This window comes from Geotrypetes seraphini, chromosome 2 (assembly GCF_902459505.1).
Source record: "Geotrypetes seraphini chromosome 2, aGeoSer1.1, whole genome shotgun sequence".
Lineage (NCBI taxonomy): Eukaryota > Metazoa > Chordata > Amphibia > Gymnophiona > Dermophiidae > Geotrypetes > Geotrypetes seraphini.
The window spans coordinates 231,408,267-231,427,568 of NC_047085.1; the positions used below are offsets into that span (position 1 = coordinate 231,408,267).

At 45.8% G+C, this 19,302-nt stretch overlaps 1 protein-coding gene across 7 annotated transcripts in view; it reads right to left on the reverse strand.

The window, feature by feature from the left end:
• Positions 1 to 917: 917 nt before the first annotated feature.
• TCF20 (transcription factor 20) overlaps positions 918 to 19,302 on the reverse strand; it is a 471,396-nt gene continuing 453,011 nt past the window's right edge. For all 7 annotated transcript variants that reach the window (XM_033935171.1, XM_033935172.1, XM_033935166.1 and 4 more), the window contains one exon: positions 918 to 2,079. Coding sequence is in view for 1 of the 7 variants with exons in the window: in XM_033935172.1 (XP_033791063.1) it covers positions 2,062 to 2,079 (18 nt within the window). In the remaining 6 variants the exon portion in view is untranslated. The remainder of the gene's footprint in view (positions 2,080 to 19,302) is intronic.

A 19,302-nucleotide genomic window follows, 5' to 3' on the forward strand; every position in this document is an offset into this window, starting at 1 on the left:
GACACTTAGGGCTCCTTTTACTAAGGTGTGTTAGGTCCTTAACGCACGGAATAGTGCACGCTAAATTGCCACACGCGCTAGACCTTGATGCCAGCATTGAGCTGGCATTATTCTAGAAGCGTACCACGCGGTATAGCGCGTGGTAATTTCGTAAGTGCGCTAAAAACGCTAGCGCACCTTAGTAAAAGGAGCCCTTATCATCATAAATATTCAGAGGAAAAAAAATGTATTTTGGCAATCAGAAAAAAATCTTACCATATGTGGGACCCTAGACAGAAGCCACATATTTTATAGGTGTTACTGTCATATAGGGAAGGTAAAGAAGCCCAACATACTCTATGCCATGAGTCTTATTTATTTAATAGGATTTATGTATTACCTTTTTGAAGAAATTCCCCAAGGCAATAAATGATCCATACTGAAGAAACTGGAAAAAGTAAATTTTTAAGAGAAATAATTTTTTTAAAGGAAGCTAAATTAAAATATAAAAGAAAACCAGAATGAAACATGCTAAAAAAAATAAAGATCTCAAAAACCTTTGGAGAGTTTAGTTCCTTTCTGATACAGTGAAAAAATAAGAGAGGGGACTGCAATAACTGATGTATACTGGAAGGACCACAAATGATCAAAATTTCACATTATTTCTGAATTCTAGGAAAGCTTTTCCATCCTAGTTCCATCATCAATTTGTGTAGTTAGTTACATCTTGCTTTATCGACACACAAAAAAAAAACCTCACCTGGCTTCTAAAAATTCTTGAATAGCACCTAAGTTTTCCAAGAACGTACATTAAGTATTTTTGGTTCTGGATATACTTGTCTTCATAAATCTAAAGCTCTGTGATGGATCCTGGCCTACAGAACGCCCACTGGGGACTACAATTCTTCTCCAATGTACATATAAAAAGAAGGCGCAAATAAGGTTAAAATGAACTTTATTAGTTTTTTATTTATATTTTTGTCTTTACTTTTTTATTTTATTTTAATTTTTTTAAGAAAACTTTTCTTGAATTTTTCTGTGAAACTGCTACCATAGTTTAAATCTCCATGGCCAAAGTGAAACCCTTGGGAAAGATGTACTATCCCTTTTGCCATTAAAGCCTTAATGAGAACTTTTAAAAACTTAATTTTTTGGATTTTTTTTTTAAATATATATAAAATACACAATATACAAAATGTCAAGAGCCTTGTGGCCTTCCCCAGGCCTACCACTATCTGAGGGGTAAGAAACCAGAGGTGCAATTTATTTAAACCAAGATTCGAGAAGACAGATCCCAGGGATTTAACGGGGGAAGAAAGCCATTTACTCATTGCCAAAATAATAGGACTAGTTTGTCAAATAAACTCATGATTCTAATGATGGTAAACAAGAGATGAATGTGACAACACTTTATAAAATTAAATTTGGTTTTTCTCGTGCTCATTAATTTCAGGTTTGTATTACTTATAAAATAATCCTTCATAAAAAAAATAAACCAGATTAAATGTGAAACTCCTTATTCTATAGGCAGTAGAAGGGGTGCACAGTTCTTGTTGTTTTGTTGGTATTTTTTATTTCTATTGTGGAAGCCTACCCCAACCTCCACAAAAATAAAAACTTATCACAAGAAAATAAAAGCGTGGAGACTATTAAATTTAAAAAGTCATTGGCATTCCATAAAAGCTTTTATGTTCCATGTTTTGTTTGTTATTATTTTAAATATAGATTTAATCTGGTTAAAAGGGACAGCACATCTTCCCTTTAAAACAAAGTCATTTTGCCAGACTAAAAAATATATATATATATATATATGTATTTTTTTTTATCCTTCCCCTTCAACTTTCCCTTTTCCCTCCCTCCCTTCCCTCCCCCACCCAAATTGTCAGGATGAAATTGTGTCCATGAAAACAGCAGATTCCAGTCTTCAAGATTCCTCTTCTACAATGCCGACAAGTCTTGAAAATGATGCAAATTTAATTTTGTGTTTTATTTTAAATGAAGGAAGTGCTGGCATTGGACAGACAAATGATGGGTGTAGCTGGACAGCATGGCAGAAATTTCCACTGGATTGAGGGGCCTGCCTTATCTTAACAGCTTCACCTGCAAGACAAAAGCGAAGTAGTGCTTTCAAAGCAACCAATTAAAACAGAAACAATGCATCCAAAATTTAAGAGAAAAAATATAAAAAGACTAATTCATCAAGGTGTGGTAAAGTTTTGCCCTTCACCATACCTTGAAGCCCCAAGCAACTTGCGGGAGATTGAATCACAAGTTGCTGAATCCCATCTTAGAGGAATAATGCTGCTTGTAAGCCACCTCACAAGCAGCGTTATTCTTGTGGTCCTGCAGCATTAAGCCACAGCCTGATGCTCCTTGTCATTAGCTCAGGGATCCCCTTGCTGAAGCCCTCCACCTGAGGTTGAAGCACCTGTGTTCACCTTACCACTGCCATTGATGATTCAGGGTGTTGATACTCTGGAGGTTTAGGGGCTTGTTCAGTCACTCCTGCCATATCCTTCACTGGCTTTAAAATGGCATGACTAACATTAAGGGTCAGATTTCCCATAAAAGGATACTTAAATGGAAGATCTCAACCCTAGTGGCTTTGACCTCTGGGGAGGGGGGAGCCCCTGGGCTAGTGACCCAATTTTCCTGGATGGTAAAATAACCTCAGCAAAGAGCTGGGGTTATTTTACCATGGTTTTTGAACCCTAATGCGGCTTGTGGTGTATCACAAGTCATGTTAGGATATTTGATTAATTTGCATTTAATTACTTACTGACGCACAGTGATTTAAATATTGCCATGCTATTTTTAGAAAAGCAACGTAAGGCCAATTACCATGACTTAAAGCCCTAACGCCCCTTGATGTATTCCCCTCTTACTCTCACCAAAATATGACAAAACCTAGTTCCCCAAACTACTTTCTGCTATGATCACTATTTTAGGTAACCAAAAAAAAGAGAAATCCCATCTGTTTCTTTGACAGAATGTGCACAAATCTATAAAAAAATTAATTAGGCATATCAGAAAGACCAATCTTATAGATAAATATGTTTAAATGTAAGATATATATATATATATATATATATATATATATATACAGTCAAACCTCGGTTTACGTGTGCACCGGTTTGCGAGTTTTGCAAGACGAGCAAAACATTTGTAAATTCAGTGCCTCAGAAACCAAGCTTGACTCGATTTACGAGTGCCCCTCCCCGCGATCCGGCATCCCCCCCAGCGATCCAGCATCACCCCCTCCCCGGCGATCCTACATCCTCCGCCGAGCACCCAAATAGCAAAACCTACCCCAATTTGGCACCGGCACCAGCACCAACGCACAAGACAATATAATAATAATAATAATAACAACAGCTTATATACCGCAAAGATCCTCCCTCATGGCTGGGCTGTGCATCGCATCGGAGATCCTCCCTCTTGGCTGGGCCTTGAGCATTTGCGCATGCTCAAGGCCTTCTGGTCTCGCTCTCTCCGAGAAGAGAGCGAGACTAGAAAGCCTTGAGCATGCGCAAATGCTCAAGGCCCAGTCCAGAGGGAGGATCTTCGGGCACCGGCATGTCCTGTGCGTTGGTGCTGGTGCCAAATTGGGGAAGGTTTTGCTATTTGGGTGCTCGGCAGGGGATGTAGGATCGCGGGGGGGGGGGGGGGTATGGAGCAGCGCCGGTGGCCTCGAGGGGGGGGGACAGAGCAGCGCAGGTAGCCTCGGGGGAGGGGGGGTGGAACGAATCAAAGCAAGTTTCCCTTACTTCCTATGGGGAAACTCGCTTTGATATACAAGCAATTTGATTTACGAGCATACTTTTGGAACGAATTATGCTCATAAACCAAGGTTCCACTGTATTTAAAGTAAAATACATGCAATCTGTTATATCTATGAATGAAAAGTTCCTGGATACTTACAAAAATATAATTTGGCACTTACCACCTCCCTAGGCAAAGCTGCCTGCACTACCATACTTGCCTGTAACTGGGGTGGGCCTGAAGAGCCACCACTATGATTCTCCTCCACTCACTCAATATGTCATTATCCTTGACTAGTAATATTAATAGCAGCAGCACTAACTACAAAACCCCAAGATGATGATTTTATGGGCAGTCCAGGGGTAGAGTCAGCACTTAACCATACTAAACGGATAAATGGGGTCACATGAAATCCAGCCCTATCTGTCTGGTTTAGCTTATGCCGTCAAGTACTGAATACCACACTTGAGAGGGAGTTATCAAAGTTGCTTGCCATGAGTTGGACTACTTTACCACAAGTCTTGCTATTTTAATATAGGGTTGTATTACGGTATATAAATGGGACCCTGTGCTGAAATAGCATGACTTGTGATAAAATAACCCATCTTAATGGCCGACAATTTTCCCTCATAACCAGGTGACAACTGGCTCCACATATCCAGATATTCAATGCCAGTACCCAGACATGGCACAGCATTACATATCCAAGCATAATGCTGGCAGTGGCCAAAAAACAAAAATGCCAAACACTGCCAGCTGAATATGACCTGTGTTTTATCCCAACGCAGTTTACAGGTGAAATTTGACCATTGTCAGGTTTTATCATCTGTTTTTCAGATGAGCATGCAATATTAATAAACAGTGGAAAATGACTTGCTAAATTTCCCTTGTGTTATACATAAGTAACAGAACTATGAGTTCATTGCCGTGTTACTCAACTATTCTCAACTCCTCCTCATAATTCTAAAACTAGCTAGAATTCCTTTTCGGTCATGGAAGGGAAATGTCACCAAAGTGGTTAGTTTTGTGCACACCACAACAGTAGTGAACTTCACTCCTAAGCTAAGGTATGTGGAATATAAACTTTCTCAAATTTACTGCTAATGCTCACCATAGCACTTGTCATCATACCAAAGAGCTTCCTTTTGGAGTTCATCTAATATAATAAAGCCCTAAGCGCGCATGCGCACTCCCACCTGCGTGCTCCCGTTTTCCATGAGCTATAGGGACCCGCAGGTAGGAGTGCACATGTGCGCGGCGGCGTGGAGCCTGTTGGACGCGGTGGCTCTTGCAGTCTGAAGGATGTGAACTGGCCAGGGCGACGTCAGCGGGGGCCGGAACGGACCTTAATTGCTGCCTCCCAGGCTTCTCCTCCTGCTCCGGTTGGGCCCGCGTAAAAAAAATAAAAAAACCCAGAGCTCGCTCCGGGTTCGGCAAGGGCTGCGGGTCCTAAAACCTTCCAATTCAAGCAGCGTCTGCGAAGCAGCATGTGTAGAGTGCTGCAGACGCTGCTGGAATCAGAAGGTTAGTCGGGACCGCGGGAAGGGAAGGGGGCAGGGCGGTAAGGGACTAAGGGAGCCGGCCAGACTACGGGAAGGGAAAAGGGGGGTAAGGGAAATGCTGCTGCTGCTGCACAGGGAAGTGGTGTGGGGGGAGGGAAATGGAGGGGGAGGGAATCCTACTGTGGCTGCTGCACAGGGAAGTGGTGGGAGACAAATGCTGCTGCACAGGAGGCAGGGAGAGAGACAGATAGAAAGAAAAGAAGAAAGACACAGGGGCAGGGAGAGACACAGAAAGACAGACAGACAAAGGGGGCCAGGGAGAGAGACAGACAGCGGGAGGGAGAGAGAGCCAGAAATAAAGACACACATTCTAGCATCCGTTAATGTAACGGGCTAAAATACTAGTACGATATAAAGTGATTAGGTAACCTATCCAGGGGCTCTTAAAAATTTCTTTTAAAGCCTGTGGAACATGAACCAATAGAAAATATTGAAGAAAATTATAAACCTATGTCTTCTGCTGTTGTGAATTGTACAGTCGCAAAAGTCAGTATTGCAGGAATGTGGGGGGGAGTGCAGAGGCCAGCGTTCAGTGCTTCTCACTGAAGGCCATTGCTGGCATACAGAAGGGAGGAGAACGTTTGCACAGAAACAGACATTACTGAACATGTTTCTGCTGCGTCCAGTGATTTACTAGGTCAGATACTGCCAGTGCTAGGAGCTACTAGGAACTTTTTCTTTTTCAAGAATAAGTGGTACCGGAGGATATCATTCATTAATAATGGGCAGTTAACATCTTCTGATCTTGTTATATTATAAATAAATAAATATTAGATATATACACTAACTAGCCATGTATGTATTTTCCTGGGTGTACTTGGAAATCAGTTTTGAAACATTATTTATGATATTCTGCAAAGTTTTGTATTTCAGACAGAGTCTGGTTTCTGGCAATCTCTTTCTCTCAGCGTTGTTATAAAACACTTTCACATATTGCTATGATGACTGTTATTGGTAGATAGGAATCTAGAGATAACATAAGAACATAAGAATTGCCACTGCTGAAAAACTAACATCCAGGCAAAACAATATGGCGGCGGCATGCTAGCGGTCTGACTGCGAATTCCGTCGTGCCTTACAATTCTGCATTCTCACCTTTTCGGGACAACCAATAATGCCCCATAGTAAACGTAAGGGCGTTCTTCGGGCAGACCTCTCCACGCCCAGGCAAGTATCGATGGATCACTTTTTGACTAGCTCACCGGCCAGTACTGAAGGGGGAAGGAACCCAGCTGTAACTCCGATGGAGGGAGCCACCGGAGCTTTGGGGCTTGAGATCGCATTATCCCCCCCCCCGGCAGCCCGTTTGCCACCTAATCCAGCGCAGGCAGATGTTGAGAACGTGAGTGCTGAGGTCCTGACGAGTTCAACGCCCTCGTGCAGTGAGGGGCTTCAAGCCGATCTGAACGCTGAGTCTCCAACATCGCATGAAGCGTGGGAGAACCACTCTTCGCAGGTGACATTGGACGGCATTTGGAGAGTGCTCCAGAAACTGGAAGTTGCTGTTACCAAATGTACTAGTGATTTCTCACTCGTAAGTAAAATTGATGATTTTTCAGCTTCAGTTCAAAACATACAAACTGAGACTAACTTAAAGTTTGATAATATTAATAAGGAAATAGCCTCAATTCAAATTTTATCAGGAACACTGGTTAAGGATAGACAGAAGACTTAATTTAAGAATTTTGAATGTTCCTAAATCTGCAATTACTGCTCCTATTGATATGTTCAAAAAATATTTGATTGAAAATCTAGTTTTCCTAAGACTCAATTCCGCCTATCAATAGGATTTACTATCTACCAAAGAAATTGGATAATCCTTGAGACAATCAGGTTGATAGACCACAACCTATGGCTTTAAATTTAACTGACATCATAGAAAATTCCCAAGAAGAAATTGAATATCGTAGAACAATGATAACATCTTTTGTATTTGAAAAGGATCTTAATGCTGTATTAAGAATTTTTTTCCAGAATTCTCAAGATCATTTTTTGGGTTAAAAAATTTGGATCTTTCCTGATGTGACAAAGTCTACCCAAGATCGCAGGAAGCTATTTCTAGCTACGAGGGAAGAAGTAAAAAGTTTGGGTGCTACGTTTTTACTTACTTACCCCTGTAAATGTTTAATTAGATACACTGGGATCAAATATGTCTTTTTTGTTCCTGAACACCTTCACAGCTTTCTAGACACAAAGAAAATGTTGTAGGGCAGTCTAAAATGAAAAGGCTGGTTGTTTATTATCATGTAGAATTATGTAGAATCAGATTCCAATAAAGCCGAACTACTAAATGAATACTTCTGCTCAGTCTTTACCTGTGAGGCGCTGGGATCCGATCTATAGCTACAGACAAGGGAAAGCTCGGAAGACCCATTTCGAGATTTTGAGTTTACGTCCAGCAGCGTCTACTATGAACTTTCAAAGCTCAAAGTGAACAAAAGCCAATGGACCAGACAAACTACATCCCAGGGTGCTTAGGGAGTTGAGTGATGTCCTGGCGGCACTGCTATCCGCGCTCTTCAATCTTTCCCTAAGTAAAGGAAGAGTCCCATTGGACTGGAAAACAGCTCATGTCATTCCACTCCACAAAAAGGGATGCAGGACGGAGGCTGCAAATTACAGACCGGTGAGTCTCACATCGATAGTGAGTAAAATTATGGAAACACTAATCAAACACAAATTAGATACGATCCTGAACGATGAGAATCTACGAGATCCCCATAAACATGGATTTACAAAGGGAAGGTCCTGCCAATCCAATCTGATCAGCTTCTTTGACTGGGTAACGAAAAAGCTGGATATGGGGGAGTCCCTAGATGTCGTGTACCTGGACTTCAGTAAGGCTTCTGATAGTGTCCCACACCGCAGGTTATTGAGCAAGATGAGTTCGATGGGATTAGGAGAAACGTTAACTGCATGGGTAAAAGAGTGGCTCAGTGGTAGACTTCAGAGGGTGGTGGTGAACGGTACTCTCTCCAAAATGTCGGAAGTGATCAGTGGAGTGCTGCAGGGCTCGGTCTTGGGTCCGATCCTATTTAATATCTTCGTAAGGGATCTGGCTCAGGGGCTTCGAGGGGAAAATTACATTATTCGCCGGTGACGTCAAACTATGCAACATAGTAGGCAAAAGCACAGTGCCTGACTGTATGACGCAGGACCTACTCTTACTGGAACATTGGTCCTCAACTTGGCAACTAAGTTTTAATGCCAAAAAGTGTAAGGTCATGCACCTTGGCAGCAGAAATCCATGCAGAACTTACACCCTAAATGGTGAGACCTTAGCAAGAACTGCATCAGAATGGGACTTGGGAGTGATCATTAGTGAAGACATGAAGACTGCCAATCAAGTGGAGAAAGCTTCATCCAAGGCTAGACAAACGATGGGTTGTATCCGAAGAAGTTTCGTCAGCCGGAAGCCCGAAGTTATAATGCCTTTGTACAGATCCATGGTGAAACCTCATCTAGAATATTGTGTACAATTCTGGAGACCACATTATCAAAAAGATGTGCAGAGAATTGAGTCGGTTCAGCGAATGGCCACCAGGATGGTCTCAGGACTCAAGGATCTCCTCCGTATGAGGAACGACTGGGTAAGTTGCAGCTATACTCACTCGAGGAATGTAGAGAGAGGAGGGACATGATTGAGACGTTCAAGTATGTCGCAGGCCGTATTGAGGTAGAAGAGGATATCTTCTTTCTTAAAGGACCTATGGCGACAAGAGGACATCCGTTGAAACTCAGGGGTGGGAGATTTCATGGTGACACCAGGAAGTATTTCTTCACCAAAAGGGTGGTTGATCATTGGAATAGTCTTCCACTGCAGGTAATTGAGGCCAGCAGCGTGCTGGATTTTAAGAGAAAATGGGATAAGCATGTGGGATCACTTCAAGGAAGAAATTAGGGGGTGAGTCATTAGAGTGGGCAGACTTGTTGGGCGGTGGCCCTTTTCTACCGTCATCTTCTATGTTTCTGTTAAGCCATTTCATTTTATTATGTATTAATTCCTAGGAATATAAGATCTCCTTGTCTTTTTCTTATTGTTTTCCCAAAGGTATTGAGGACTTCTTAAGAGTTTAAAAATATGATAGAACTGTAATACCTAAACATTTATGGGATATCTACATTAGGATACTTCTATTTTGAAATGATAACCATATTTGCTGTACATACTCTGTTTTCTGTAACAAGTGGATTCTTGTGGATTTATTTGAAAAAGTATAAAGAAAAAAAAAAAAAGAATTGCTACTGCTGGGTCAGACCAGTGGTCCATCAAGCCCAACAGTCCCCTCACGCAGCGGCCCTCTGGTCAAAGACCAGCACCCTAACTGAGACTAGCCCTATCAGCGCACGTTCTTGTTCAGTAGGATCTTGTCTAACTTTGTCTTGAATCCTTGGAGGGTGTTTTCCCCTATAACAGCCTCTGGAAGAGCATTTCAGCTGTCTACCACTCTGTGGGTGAAGAAGAACTTCCTTTCGTTTGTACGGAATCTACCTCCTTTCAACTTTAGAGAGTGCCCTCTTGTTCTCCCTACCTTGGAGAGGGTGAACAACCTGCTCTTATCTATTAAGTCTATCCCCTTCAGTACCTTAAATGTTCTCAATCTCCTCTGTTCCGAGGGAGAAGAGGCCCAGTTTCTCTAATCTTTTGCTGTACAGCAGCTCCTCCAGCCCCTTAACCATCTTAGTCGCTCTTCTCTGGACCCTTTCGAGTAGTACCATGTCCTTCTTCATGTACGGCGACCAGTGCTGGACGCAGTACTCCAGGTGAGGGCATACCATGGCCCGGTACAGTGGCATGATAACCTTCTCTGATCTGTTCGTGATCCCCTTCTTTATCATTCCTAGCATTCTGTTTGCCCTTTTTGCCGCCGCACATTGTGTGGACGGCTTCATCGACTTGTCAATCAGAACTCCCAAGTCCCTTTCCTGGGAGGTCTCTCCAAATACCACCCCGGACATCCTGTATTCATGCATGAGATTTTTGTTACCAACATGCATCACTTTACACTTATCCACGTTGAACTTCATCTACCATGTCGATGCCCATTCCTCGAGCCTGATTATGTCACGTTGCAGATCTTCGCAATCCCCCTGCATCTTTACTACTCTGAATAACTTTGTATCGTCTGCAAATTTAATCACCTCGCTCATCGTACCTATGTCCAGATCATTTATAAAGATGTTAAAGAGCACGGGTCCAAGCACCGAGCCCTGCAGCACCCCACTGGTGACGCTCTTTCAGTCCGAGTATTGTCCTTTTACTCCCACTCTCTGTTTCCTATGCTCCTGCCAGTTTTTAAATCCACACGAGTATTTCACCCTTGATTCCATGGCTTGCAATTTTCCGAAGTAGTCGTTCATGCGGAACTTTGTCGAACGCCTTCTGAAAATCCAGATATACAATGTTGACCGGATCGCCCTTGTCTATCTGTCTGTTTACTCCCTCAAAGAAGTGCAGCAAGTTCGGCAAACACGATCTGCCTTTGCTAAAACTGTGCTGACTAGTCCTCATCAGCCCGTGTCCGTCAAGGTGATCAATGATGCTGTCCTTTATCAATGACTCTACCATCTTTCCCAGTACCGAGGTGAGACTCACCGGTCTGTAGTTCCTCGGATCTCCCCTCAAACCTTTCTTGAAGATCGGTGTAACATTCGCCATCTTCTGGAATCTTTCCCGATTTGATCAACAGATTGGCTATTAGTTGAAGCAGTTCAGCTATGGTCCCTTTCAGTTCCTTGATGACCCTCGGATGGATGCCATCCAGTCCTGGGGATTTATCGCTCTTAAGCCTATCAATCTGCCTACACACCCCCTCTAGATTGACCGTCAATCCTGTCAGCTTTCCGTTTTCGTTTCTATTTTGAACTGGACTGTTTCAGGTTGCTCAGAGATACTGTTTACCTCTTGGTAAAAAAAATGTATTTACTCCTGTGCTGTGTAGGGCTGGGTTTTTGTTTGTTTCTTTCAATGCCACTGAATCTCATTTTATTTTTCCTCCTGTTAATTCAAAGGCAATCTGGCACAATGGAAACTTTGAAAGTGGGGTCATTTGACTGAATAATTTGGCCAAATATATCTGCTTGCACTTTTGATATTTCTATTTCACAGTTAGGAATCTGTTCTGATCTGTGTTTCATTCTGTGGGTTGCTTTGGGGGATATTCTTTCTGTTTTGAAGGCTCCTTGTGTCCCCCCCCCCCACACACAATGACACCCCTTTTTCCTGGCTGAGAGACTTCCAGGTCTGTCCCTTCAATATTTCTATCTTTCTGCCTGCATTTCTTGGTACTTAAGGATCTTTTTTCTCTTCCACGATTCACAAATTGCTTTGAGACTAACACTGCCATTCTGGTTTTTTACTCTTCTACCGCTATTTCCTGCTTCCTTGTATCCAAGATGTGGATAACTTTTTTATTCTTCATAATTCTCCTAGGGTCTAGATGCCAGTGTTTCCTAGTAGTACTTTTAGGGTTACCATATTTGTGAAGCCAGAATAGACACATGACCTACCCCACCTTTCACCCATTTCTTTTTTCTTCCCTTTCCATTTTCTGTACCCGTTTAATACTTCTCTCCCTCCCACCTCCTCTGCAGATGCTTCTCTCCCCCTCCCCCCTCCTTCCCCCTGAGAGCTTGCTTTTCTCTCTTGCCCCTTTCCCACGGGTGCTTCTCTCTTTCTCCCCATAACCCCCCTCTCACAGGTGCTTGCTTCTCTTTTTCTCTCCCTCCCTCCCCTCCAGGTGCTTCTCTTTCTCTCTCCATAATGCCCCTCCCTAAGTTTACTAAGCAATTGTTTAGAAAATAAATTTACTTTTTCTATTGGATGAAAAGTAAATGTACTGTACAGACACTTTTGAGTAAAAAAAATAAAAATTGAGAGAGATATGAATATTGATTTGTTTTGTTGAATAATTTTAAAATAAATTGTTAGTTTAAATTACATTCCTATGCCCTTGTAAGGGTGCTTCTATATCTCTTGTTCTCTCTCCCTCTAAATCTCCCCACCTACCCTGTGAGATATAGTGTTTCTCTCTCGTTCTTTCCCTATAACTCTCTTCTGTCCCCCACCTACCTCCTCACTGAAATTTAATCTTCAGGCCAGTCGGCATAAACAGCGAGGAGAGCATGCTATCGTCAACCTGCCCTGGAAGATGCCTCTCGGGAGCATCCTGCCTACGCAGGAAACAGGAAGTCACTCCAGAGAGAAGGCTTCCAGAGCTGATTAAATTTCAGCATAGCCAAAGGAGGTAGATAGGGGACAGGGGAGAATACTCTGGTACAGGCCCCTCTGCCTCCATAATGCCCTATAAGTTGCCACTGCTCTTGGCCCACACACTGAAGGCCAGGGACAGTCCTCTAGCCCACTAGGGACAGAGATAGTAGAGTGGTACCTTGGATTACGAGCATAATCTGTTCCAGGAGCATGCTCGTAATCCAAAATGCTCTTTATCAAAGCGAGCTTTCCCATAGAAAATAATGGAAACTCGCTTTGATATGTTCCCCTCCCCAACCCCCCTCCCCGAGGTCAGCAGTGCTGCTCCCCCCCCCGAGAACCGACATTGCTCCCCCCGAAGGCTGGGCCTTGAGCATGTGCGCATGCTCAAGGCCTGAGAGTTCACGTTCTCAAGGCCCAGCACAGGAAGCAGATCTTCGGGCACCGGCACCAACGCACAGGACATGCTGGTGCCGGTGCGGAGGCTACACTAAAATAAGAAGAGGGTTCGGGTGGGTTGGGGGGACCTCAGGTCGCGGAGGGGGGGTGCCCGAGGCGCTGATTTTGCAAATGTTTTGCTCGTCTTGCAAAACACTCGCAAACTGGTGCACTCGTAAACCGAGGTACCACTGTACTTGTATATAATGTATAAAGCACTGCATACACCTAGTAGCATTATAGAAATGATTAACTGAAGTAGTAGTAGGACACACCCGGGTAAATCCAGATGTCTGGTAACCCTAAGTACAATGTTGTAATGATTACAGAGTTTTCATTGTATAAATATAGAAAATTTCTGCCATTAGAACTCTGCATCCAGCCAAAAAAATGAGAAACGTTTCAGCCTTTTCTTAAAGAATCTACTTATATCTATTGTACCAATATTTTTTTCTATGCTTGCTGTGAACCGGTAAAAGACATTCTGCATCAAACACATAAGTCCTGTTACCTTATGGCTGGGATAACCTGTTAACAGCTAGCAGGGTGTTGTCCGGGTGGGCCTGGCATCTACTTGGTCTAAGGTGAGTTCCAGTGCAAGTTATGTACCTTGCCTGTTTTATTATTCTTAACTGACTGGTCCCTCCTTTACATATCAGCTATTAATCATGTGCTGAGCAGTGTTGGATTCATCCTTAAAGCAGGGTTGCTTCCCCCCCCCACTTTTATGTTTATACTAGCTTCTCACACAAGCTACTTAGTAAATGTAAAATGAGACCATAGTCATGAACCTTTTTCATCTAAAGTAGTGGTCTCAAACTCAAAGCCAACGGGCCGCATGCTACTACAACGGGCCCAGGTACTATTTTGCGGCCCGCATCGCTCTAAGCAAGGTGACAACTCAGATTTGTTACGGCACACTGGGCAGGAAGAGAGGCTCCGGCGTTAGCTGTCTTGCAACTTCCTGCCATCTGCTGTCGGGACTCCTGCTTTCCTCCCTCTCCATGTTGGCCAATCGGTGCCCTGTTTCCGGTGGATGCAGAGGCAGGAAAGAGGGTTGGCGGTGGCAACCACCATTGGAGACTCCAGCGGAGCAGCATCTGTGCCGGCGTGTGGTTTGTGTGGGGAAGGAGAGTGCGCGAGAGCGGGCCACATTCTGGGCGAGCGTTAAGGGCAAGCCCCCTCTGAAGATGACGGGAACTCTGAAGACATATGAATTCTTCTCGCTCCATCCCCGGATAAGCAGCAGCAGCAGCAGTTCAGTGTGATTTTAATTTAGCCACACAGCTACTGCTAGCAGTAGTTTACATGCAGTTTCATCAGGCAGCCTCGGGGCCTTTGCTAGGTCGGCCCGCCTCGCATCATTCAAGTGGGCTTCTGCTAGGCTAGAGAAGAGAGGGGTATTGCTGGAGAGGGAAGGGAGAAGGAGTACTGCTACACATGGGGAGAGGGATAGGTGCTGCTTGACAGAGGGGAGGGAAATGGAAGAGAGGAGTTACTGTTGGACAGGGGGAGGAGAGAAGGGAAGAGGGGTACTGCAGGACAGTGGGGATGTAAAGGTGCTGCTGGACCTGGCAGAAAGGGAGGGAAAAGAGAGGTGCTACATACTGGAGGGGAGGGTGTGATGGTGCATGGAGAGAGAGCATTTTGGGTTAGGGGGTAGGAAGGAGGGATGCCACTCAAGGGAAGAGGCAAGGACAGAGAGAGAGAAAGCGTGCAAGAGGCAGAAAGTGTTGGACTCATGGAGAGGGCAAGATGGATGGGAAGGACTGAAAGGAGGGAAGGAGAAATGTTACACTGGGGAAGGGGGAGAGGGCAGAGTGAAAAGTTGGACTCAAGGAGGGAGGGAGAGATGTTGGTTGGGAAGGGAAGGAGGACCAGAGGAGGAGCATGCAGGAGAAAGAGAGAAAAAAAATGTTGGACTGGAGGAAAAGAGGGAGAAATGTTGGCTTGGGAGGGGGTCAGAAAGGAAGAAGGGACATGGACTGCAGGGGGCAGAAAGGAAGAAGGGACAAAAATGTTACATAAGGATGGAAGATATCAGACCATGGAAATAGAGAGGGAAGGAGAGAGAGATAGGAAGGGAAGACATGGAAAAGTAGATTTTGAGAAGCAGAAAAATTGAATGTTAAGTTAATGCCAAAGATGGATGCAAAGCAGAAAGTGAAGATGGAGAGAAAAACAGTCAATGGACAAGAAGGCCCTAGAAACATAGTTAAAAGCATAGAAAAATAAAGTCACCAGACAACAAAGGTAGGGAAAATGATTTTATTTTCAATATAGAGACTGAAATGTGTCAGTTTTAAAAAAGGAAAGATGTTAAAACTTTAACTGTTAGGGCCGCAGAAAAAATAGTTAATGTCTTATTAAAGAAATTACAATTTTGCATGAGGTAAAAACTCTTATATATCTTTCCTTTAACACTTAAAGGAAAGATTTAGAAACTATAAAGCACAGTTACTTACCGTAACAGGTGTTATCCAGGGACAGCAGGCATATATTCTCACATGTGGGTGACGTCATCTACGGAGCCCCGATGCGGAAGCATTTTCAAGCAAACTTGATTGAAGATTTAAGTTTGCTCTGCTGCTCCACGCATGCGTGCCTTCCTGCTCCACTAGGGGGCGCTTCCCCTCGTGGTCTCCAGTTCACTTAGCTAGCAAAGAAGCCAACCTCGGGGAGGTGGGCGGGTTGTGAGAATATATGCCTGCTGTCCCTGGATAACACCTGTTACGGTAAGTAACTGTGCTTTATCCCAGGACAAGCAGGCATGATATTCTCACATGTGGGTGACCTCCAAGCTAACTGAAAAGGGATGGAGGGAAGTTGGCAATTTAAGCAAACAGATTTCGCAAAACCGATTGGCCGAACCGGCCATCGCTCCTGGACAGTGAGTCCAGACAGTAGTGGGAGGTGAAAGTATGAACCGAAGACCACGTGGCAGCCTTGCAGATTTCCTCAATAGGTGTGGACCTGAGGAACGCTACGGAGGCTGCCATCGCTCGGACCTTGTGTCCCGTTACTCGACCATGCAGTGTGAGACCAGCCTGAGCATAGCAGAAGGAGATGCAATCGGCCAACCAGTTGGACAAGGTGCGCTTGGAGACTGGGTGACCTAACCGGTTTGGGTCGAAGGACAAAAACAATTGTGGGACTTTCCGGTGTGACTGAGTGCGTTGGAGGTAGAAGACCAACGCTCTCTTACAGTCAAGAGTATGGAGCGCCACCTCTCCGGGGTGAGAGTGGGGCTTGGGAAAAAATACAGGCAAGACAATGGACTGATTGAGGTGAAAATTAGACACTACTTTAGGCAAGAACTTTGGATGGGTAAGGAGTACCACCTTGTCGTGATGGAATACCGTGAAGGGTGGGTCCGCTACCAGAGCTTGTAACTCACTAACCCGTCGGGCGGAAGTGAGCGCGAGCAGGAAAATTACCTTCCAAGTGAGGAATTTTGGATGGCATTTGTCTAGGGGCTCAAATGGAGGTTTCATTAGTTGAGCCAGAACCACGTTAAGGTCCCAAACCACCGGAGGGGGTTTGAGAGGAGGGTGGACATTCAGAAGACCCTTCATGAAGCGAGAGATTAAGGGATGGAGCGAGAGGGCTTTCCCTTCCAGGGGCTGATGAAAGGCTGCAATTGCACTGAGGTGTACTCGAATGGAGTTGGTCTTTAGGCCGGAATGAGATAATTGAAGTAAATAGTCAAGGACCAGAGGGACGGGGATTGACACCGGGTCCTGACTGTGGGCGGAGCACCAGGTTGAGAATCTGGTCCAATTTTGGGAGTAGCAGGTTCTCGTCGAGGTCTTTCTAGAGGCCTCCAATATCTCCTTGACTGATTGAGACACGGGGAGAGCAGTCAGGGGGGAAAGAAACCAAGCATTCAGATGAAGAGATTGAAGATTGGGATGTAACAGCGAACCCTGACCTTGTGACACTAGAGAGGGAAACAGAGGCAGAGGCAGTGGATCTCTGACACTGAGTTGAAGTAGAAGGGAAAACCAAGACTGGCGTGGCCAGCGAGGAGCAATCAGGATCAGGGTGGCTTGTACTGTTTTCAGGTGGACAAGCGTCCGCAGGATCAGACGAAACAGCGGAAACGCGTACAGGAACCTTCCCTCCCAGTCTAGGAGGAAGGCGTCGGCCTCGAGCCGTTCCGGGGAGTACATCCGGGAGCAGAAGAGAGGCAGTTTGTGATTGTGGGGGGATGCGAACAGATCTATTTGAGGTGTCCCCCACTGTTTGAACACCTGTCGTAGGGTTTGAGAATGCAGTAACCACTCGTGTGGCTGGAGGAGGCGGCTGAGTCTGTCCGCCAGGCAGTTTTGTTCTCCTTGTATGTACACCGCTCGAAGGAAGGTGTTGTTGGAGATTGCCCATTTCCAGAGGCGCAGGGCTTCCCGACAGAGGGACCAAGACCCTGTTCCTCCTTGTTTGTTTACATAGTACATTGCAACCTGGTTGTCGGTTCGGATGAGGACAACCCGGTCGTGGAGCAGGTGTTGAAAGGCTACAGCTGCGAGATAGATGGCCCGGAGCTCTAGCACGTTGATGTGACAGCGGCGGTCTTCCGCTGACCACATCCCCTGTGTGCGTAGGCCATCCAGATGGGCTCCCCAAGCGTACTCTGACGAGTCATTGGTGAGTACCTTGCTGTGATGAGGGGCGAGGAAGAGTAAACCTTTGGAAAGATTTGAAGAGTCGGCCCACCAGCGGAGCGATCTCTGCAAGGAAGGAGTCACTGTCACGAGGCGGTCGATCGGGTCCCGGTCTTGACGCCATTGAGAGGCCAGGGTCCATTGAGGGATTCTCAGATGGAGGCGGGCGAAGGGTGTGACATGGACGGTGGAGGCCATGTGCCCTAGGAGAGTCATCATCTGTCGAGCTGATACCGAGGTCAGCAGAGAGATCCTTCGACTCAGACTTACTAACGCCTCTAGGCGCGGAGGGGGGAGGAAGGAACGGAGGCGAACCGTATCCAGCGTGGCCCCCGATGAACTGTAGGGACTGCGAGGGGCGTAGTTGGGATTTTGGGAAGTTTATTTCTAACCCCAGACTTTGTAGGTAGGTAATAGTCTGTTGGGTCGCTGAGATAACCCCTTCCCTGGACGGGGCTTTGATCAGCCAGTCGTCCAGGTAGGGGAATACCTGGAGGCCCTGGGAACGTAAGGTTGCTGCGACCACCATGAGGCACTTGGTGAAGACCCGAGGTGATGATGCTAGGCCGAAGGGGAGGACTCTGTATTGTAGGTGCCAGTCCCCCACCTGAAAACGCAAGAACTTGCGGTGAGCGGGGTGTACTGGGACATGTGTGTATGCCTCCTTCAGATCGAGGGAGCAGAGCCAGTCGCCCTCTTCGATCAGGGGGTAGAGGGTCGGTAGGGAAAGCATCCGAAATTTTTCCCTTACTAGGAATTTGTTGAGGCGTCTCAAGTCTAGTATTGGGCGTAGGTCTCCCGTTTTTTTCGGTACCAGGAAGTAACGGAAGTAGAAGCCCTTCCCCCGTTGGTCGGGGGGAACCTCCTCCACTGCCCTGAGGCGAAGCAGGTCTCGAGCCTCGGATAGGAGCAGGGGTAGCTGTGTCCAATTGGATGGGCAATTCCTTGGGGGGTTGTCTGGAGGAATGGCCCGAAAGTTGAGAGAGTATCCTGATGAGATCACGCCAAGGACCCATGCGTCCGACGTGACTTGTTCCCAGCGAGGGTAAAAGGCTTTGAGGCGACCCCTGATGGGAAGGAGGCCTGGGACTATGGTGGAGGGGGCCCGCCCCCTTCCGCGTATCCCGTCAAAAGGACAGGGATGGTTTGGTAGTCGCGGGCGGTTGGGATTTGGGCATGGCCCGGTGGTGGGCTTGCGGACGTCTGGGTGGAGGCCGCGAGAAGGCAGGAGTGGATTTTTGTGGGTAGCGGCGCAGAGGGGCCCTATACGGCCTGGACGCGGGCGGTTTGGGCTTTTGTCGGACGAGGGAGGCAAACGAGCGTTCGTGTTCGGAGAGGCGTTTTGTAGCCGCCTCGATAGTGTCATCGAACAGTTCTTTTCCCACGCAGGGGAGGTTAGCCAACCGGTCCTGTAAGTTGGGGTCCATGTCGACCAGGCGTAGCCAAGCTAGTTGGCGCATGGCGATAGCAAAGGCTGCCTCTCTGGAGGAGAGTTCGAAGCCATCGTAGGCCGCGTGGAATAGATGGAGGCGTAGGTTGGAGAGGGATTCCAAAAGTAGGCTAAAGGCTCCTTGGTGGGAGGCCGGTAGGTCAGTCTCAAAGGCTCTCAGTAGTCCAATGAGGTGTTTGAGGTAGGATGTGAAGGTGAAAGTGTAGCTTTGCACCCTAGAGGCCATCATCGCATTTT